The sequence below is a fragment of the Bombina bombina genome, chromosome 7 (genome assembly GCF_027579735.1).
Source record: "Bombina bombina isolate aBomBom1 chromosome 7, aBomBom1.pri, whole genome shotgun sequence".
In the NCBI taxonomy this organism is placed as follows: domain Eukaryota; kingdom Metazoa; phylum Chordata; class Amphibia; order Anura; family Bombinatoridae; genus Bombina; species Bombina bombina.
Genome location: NC_069505.1, coordinates 478,077,809 through 478,082,591, shown reverse-complemented (window position 1 = coordinate 478,082,591; position 4,783 = coordinate 478,077,809). Strand labels below are relative to the sequence as shown.

At 42.4% G+C, this 4,783-nt stretch overlaps 1 protein-coding gene across 1 annotated transcript; it reads left to right on the top strand.

Annotated features, from left to right (window-relative positions):
* The first annotated feature begins 2,782 nt into the window (after window positions 1-2,782).
* On the top strand, window positions 2,783-4,479 carry LOC128636004 (E3 ubiquitin/ISG15 ligase TRIM25-like). Its single transcript, XM_053689078.1, has one exon. The coding sequence runs from the start codon at window positions 2,795-2,797 to the stop codon at window positions 4,370-4,372; it is 1,578 nt and encodes a 525-aa protein (XP_053545053.1). The 5' UTR covers window positions 2,783-2,794; the 3' UTR covers window positions 4,373-4,479.
* Window positions 4,480-4,783: the final 304 nt, after the last annotated feature.

Sequence of the window (4,783 nt, the reverse complement as noted above, 5' to 3'; positions counted from 1 at the left end):
GGTTAGGGGTGTTTAGACTCGGGGTACATGTTAGAGTGTTAGGTGCAGACTTAGGAGGTGTTTCCCCATAGGAAACAATGGGGCTGCGTTAGGAGCTGAACGCTGCTTTTTTGCAGGTGTTAGGTTTTTTTTCAGCTCAAACAGCCCCATTGTTTCCTATGGGAGAATCGTGCACGAGCACGTTTTTGATGCCGGCCGCGTCCGTAAGCAACTCTGGTATCGAGAGTTGCATTTGCGGTAAAAATGCTCTACGCTCCTTTTTTGGAGCCTAACGCAGCATTTGTTTGAACTCTCGATACCAGAGTTAAATTTATGGTGCGGCCAGAAAAAAACCCGCGGAGCGTTAACAGCCCTTTTACCGCCGAACTCTAAATCTAGCCGTTAGGGTTTATTTTATAGGTAAGTATTTAGTTTTAAATAGGAATAATTTATTTAATGCTAGTAATATTTATTTAGATTTATTGTAATTATATTTCAGTTAGGGGGTGTTAGGGTTAGACTTAGGTTCAGGGGTTAATAAATGTAATCTAGTGGTGGCGACGTTGGGGGTGGCAGATTAGGGGTTAATAAATATAGGTAAGTGGCGGCAGTGTAGGGGGGCAGATTAGGGGTTAATAAATGTAGGTAGGTGGCGGTGGTGTAGAGGGGGCAGATTAGGGGTTAATAAATATAATCTAGGGGGCGGCAGATTAGGGGTTAATAAATATAATGTAGGTGGCGGTGGGCTCCGGGATCAGTGGTTTAGGGGTCAATAATTGTATTTAGTTGCGGCGGGGTCTGGGAGCGGCGGTTTAGGGGTTAATAATTGTATTTAGTTTTCGCGTGGTTCGGGAGCGGCGGTTTAGGGGTTAATATATTTATTAGAGTTGCGGCGGGGTCCGGGAGCGGCGGTTTAGGGGTTAATATATTTATTAGAGTTGCGGCATGGTCTGGGAGCGGCGGTTTAAGGGTTAGTATATTTATTAGAGTTGCGGCGGGGTCCGGGAGCGGCGGTTTAGGGGTTAATATATTTATTAGAGTTGCGGCGGGGTCCGGGAGCGGCAGTTTAGGGGTTAATATATTTATTAGAGTTGGGGTGGGCTCCAGGAGCGGCGGTTTAGGGGTTAATACATTTATTAGGGTTGCGGTGGGCTCCGGAAGCGGCAGTTTAGGGGTTAATACATTTATTAGAGTTGCGGTGGGCTCCGGGAGCAGCAGTTTAGGGATTAATACATTTATTAGAGTTGTGGTGGGCTCCAGGAGCGGCGGTTTAGGGGTTAATACATTTATTAGGGTTGCGGTGGGCTCCGGGAGTGGCAGTTTAGGGGTTAATACATTTATTAGAGTTGCGGTGGGCTCCGGGAGTGGTGTTTTAGGGGTTAATACATTTATTAGAGTTGCGGTGGGCTCCGGGAGTGGCGGTTTAGGGGGTAAACAGTATAGTATAGTGTGGGTGTTTAGTGACAGGGTACCAAGAAAGCTGTAAAAAAGCCGAAGAGAAGCGAGATCGATGACTGTTAGTTAACAACAGTCCACTGCTCATCGCTCCGTACTTGGTGCGCAGCTTTTTGACAGCTTTTTTGATAATTTTGGAGAACGTATTCAGGTCCGCAGCAGCGATGTTAGGCGAACTTAGGCGAGCGTATTGGTGCCGGAGAATGCAGGTAAGTTGACGGCTTGATAAGTAGATGCCTGTGTGTGTATTTATGCATGTATGTGTGTGTGTATGTTTGTGGAACCAGAAAATTACAGACCTTGCTACTATAACATGGGGGGAGGGGGTAAACAGTGTCACTACCTGTTAAAAGTTTCATAACTGGGAAAAAGTGTCAGATAGAGCCGAATGTGTATTCAGAACATCTGTAATGACGTAAGCATCGATCTGTGTCGGATTGAGACTGGCGGATCGTATGTTACATCACAAATTTCAGGTCGGATCATCTCGCAACAATTACGATGCAGAATTCCGGCGTATTTGCAGTTGACAGCTTGATAGATAGGCCTCATATAGTTGAAAACTTGTGGTGCGGTGAATTGTGGTAGCTGAAGTCTTTACATCGTATGGGTGAATTTCCCAGTAACCTCTCAGATCTGATTCTATCTTTTGCACATACAGGAAAGGTGTAATTATTTATATTGTAATTGCTCTGGTGATGAATAAGGCGCATCAGATGCTGTAAATCTACTGATAAACAGAGAGATTGTCACTGACCCATATGTGACCTTCACACATATGTATGGTTTATATGCACCAATCCCATCTATATGGAGTAGAGCAACCTGTATAATTTCACTTAATAATTTAGCAGTTAAAGATGTAAACTTATTTTTTATATATAAAAGGTAAAACAGGGGTTATTTATTCCTACTCATATTTTAACTAAAATGTTTTTTCTCTTATAGTTTTATAAGATAGATAGATATAGATAGATAGATAGATAGATAGATAGATAGATAGATAGATAGATAGATAGATAGATCTGCTTACTACTGCACTGAATTACTCAAAGTCACAGTCAGGGCAGAGTCTAAAATATCCAGATTTCACTGAGTGAGAGGTATTTGGTTATATTATCTATCTACGCATGTTAAGCAACACTATACATATATATATATATATATATATATATATACATATATGTATTTATGTGTGTGTGTATATATATATAGTGCTGCTGCTTAACATGCTACAATTTGCAGTCAGAACCTTGAAGGGTTAAAAATAAGGAAGCAAGTTTCCCACTAACAACAGCAACACACCCTGTACTGAATAAGAAGAGACTTTCAGTTTCATTTCCTGTCGTTGGACACAACCATGGAGTCTGCTGATCTGAGAGAGGAGCTAACCTGTTCTGTCTGCCTGAGCGTTTATACAGATCCTGTAAATCTCAGCTGTGGCCATAACTTCTGCCTGGGCTGTATTGAGAGTGTGCTGGGTACCCAGGAGGGGTCTGGGGTCTATACCTGTCCTGAGTGCAGAGAAACTTTTAATGCAAAACCTAAATTGCAGAGGAACATAACACTGTGTAACATAGTGAGAAATCTACATCCTACTCAGCTGGAGAAAAGAGAGACTGGGATCTCCTGCACTTACTGTATTCACTCTCCTGTACCTGCTGCTAAATCCTGTCTGCATTGTGAGGCTTCTCTGTGTGATGCCCACCTGAGGGTACACAGCAAGTCTGAGGAACACATCTTAACTAAACCCACCACTTCCTGGGGTAACAGAAAATGCTCCATACATAAGGAGCTGCTGAAATATTACTGCTCTAAGGATGCTGCCTGTATCTGTGTGTCCTGCTCCCTGGTCGGAAAGCACAGGGGACACCAGGTGGAGCTGCTGAATGAGGCTTCTGAGAAGAAGAAAATGAAACTGAGAAATGTTCTGCAGAAACTGACCACAAAGAGAGAGAAGACTGAGAAAAGAGTCCAGAGTCTGCAGGAGCACAGGAGAGGGGTGCAAGAGAAAGCAGCTGGTTTAACAGAGAGACTCACTGCCCTGATTAGGGACATCAGGAAACAGCTGGAAGACCTAGAGAAGCGAGTCCTGAGTGACATCACCCGGCAGCAGGAGCAGGTTTTACTCACAATCTCTGATCTGATCCAGCAGCTGGAAAAAGAGAAGGACGAGCTGACCAGGAAGATTTGTCACATTAAGGAGCTGTGCAACATGACTGACCCATTAACTGTCCTACAAGAACAGGAATCACACAGAGATAACTTTTGTGGTGCTGAGAAGGGAGATAATGAGGTCACACAGAGAGGTCATAAACAGGTTCCTGCTGGGGGGGATTTGGATGAGGGTCTAATCTCAGTGATCTTATACAGAGGTTTAGCTGATATTGTGACTGATGTAAAGAAAGAGCTGTATATGCAGGTGACATCAGACTTATTACTGGATATAAAAACAGCTAATTATAATGTTATTGTATCAGATGACCTAAAAACTGCATCCTGTACAGATATAAACCAGCAGCGACCAGATACACCAGAGAGATTTACAAAATATGTTCAGGTATTAAGTACCAGGAGCTTTTCCTCAGGGCGACATTACTGGGATATGCAGACAAATAATTCAGGGTACTGGAGCGTAGGGGTTTGTTATCCCAGCATGATGAGGACAGGAGATAAGTCAGGGATAGGAGAGAATGACAAGTCCTGGTGTGTTGAAAGCGGTAATTTTCTGCTACATAATACAATAGAAACCTCATTAGATCCCCCTCTATCATGTGACAGAGTAGGAATACTGCTGGACTATGAGGCTGGGCATCTGTCCTTTTATGAGCTGTGTGACCCAATCAGACACTTACACACCTACACTGAGACCTTCACTGAGCCTCTTCATGCTGCGTTCTGTGTAGAAGATGATGCCTGGGTGAGAGTAATGAGCTAGATACACTGACCATAATAATAATGCTGCTACCTGTGAGTCAGTGATGTTTGTGTATTGTGCACATTTTGTGTGAACTGTACTAGAAATAAAATACTTGTGTATAAAAATCTGATCTTCTTGTATTATTATAGGCAACTGTATATATAGCACCAACATAAGGGGCAGTGTAGAACAGAAAGGTTATTAAACAGTAATTACAGTCAAGTACAGGAAAATTATTTGTCTATTAAACTTACATAAAAAGCTACATTGTGTAGACTATTGTCACATGCTTGGTATAAGCACACACATTGTTACATTTATACTCACATGCATATATACACAAGAAAAAACAAGTGCACATTTACATATAAACACAAAACACACATATAATAGCACACACACATAACACATACATATACACAGACATAC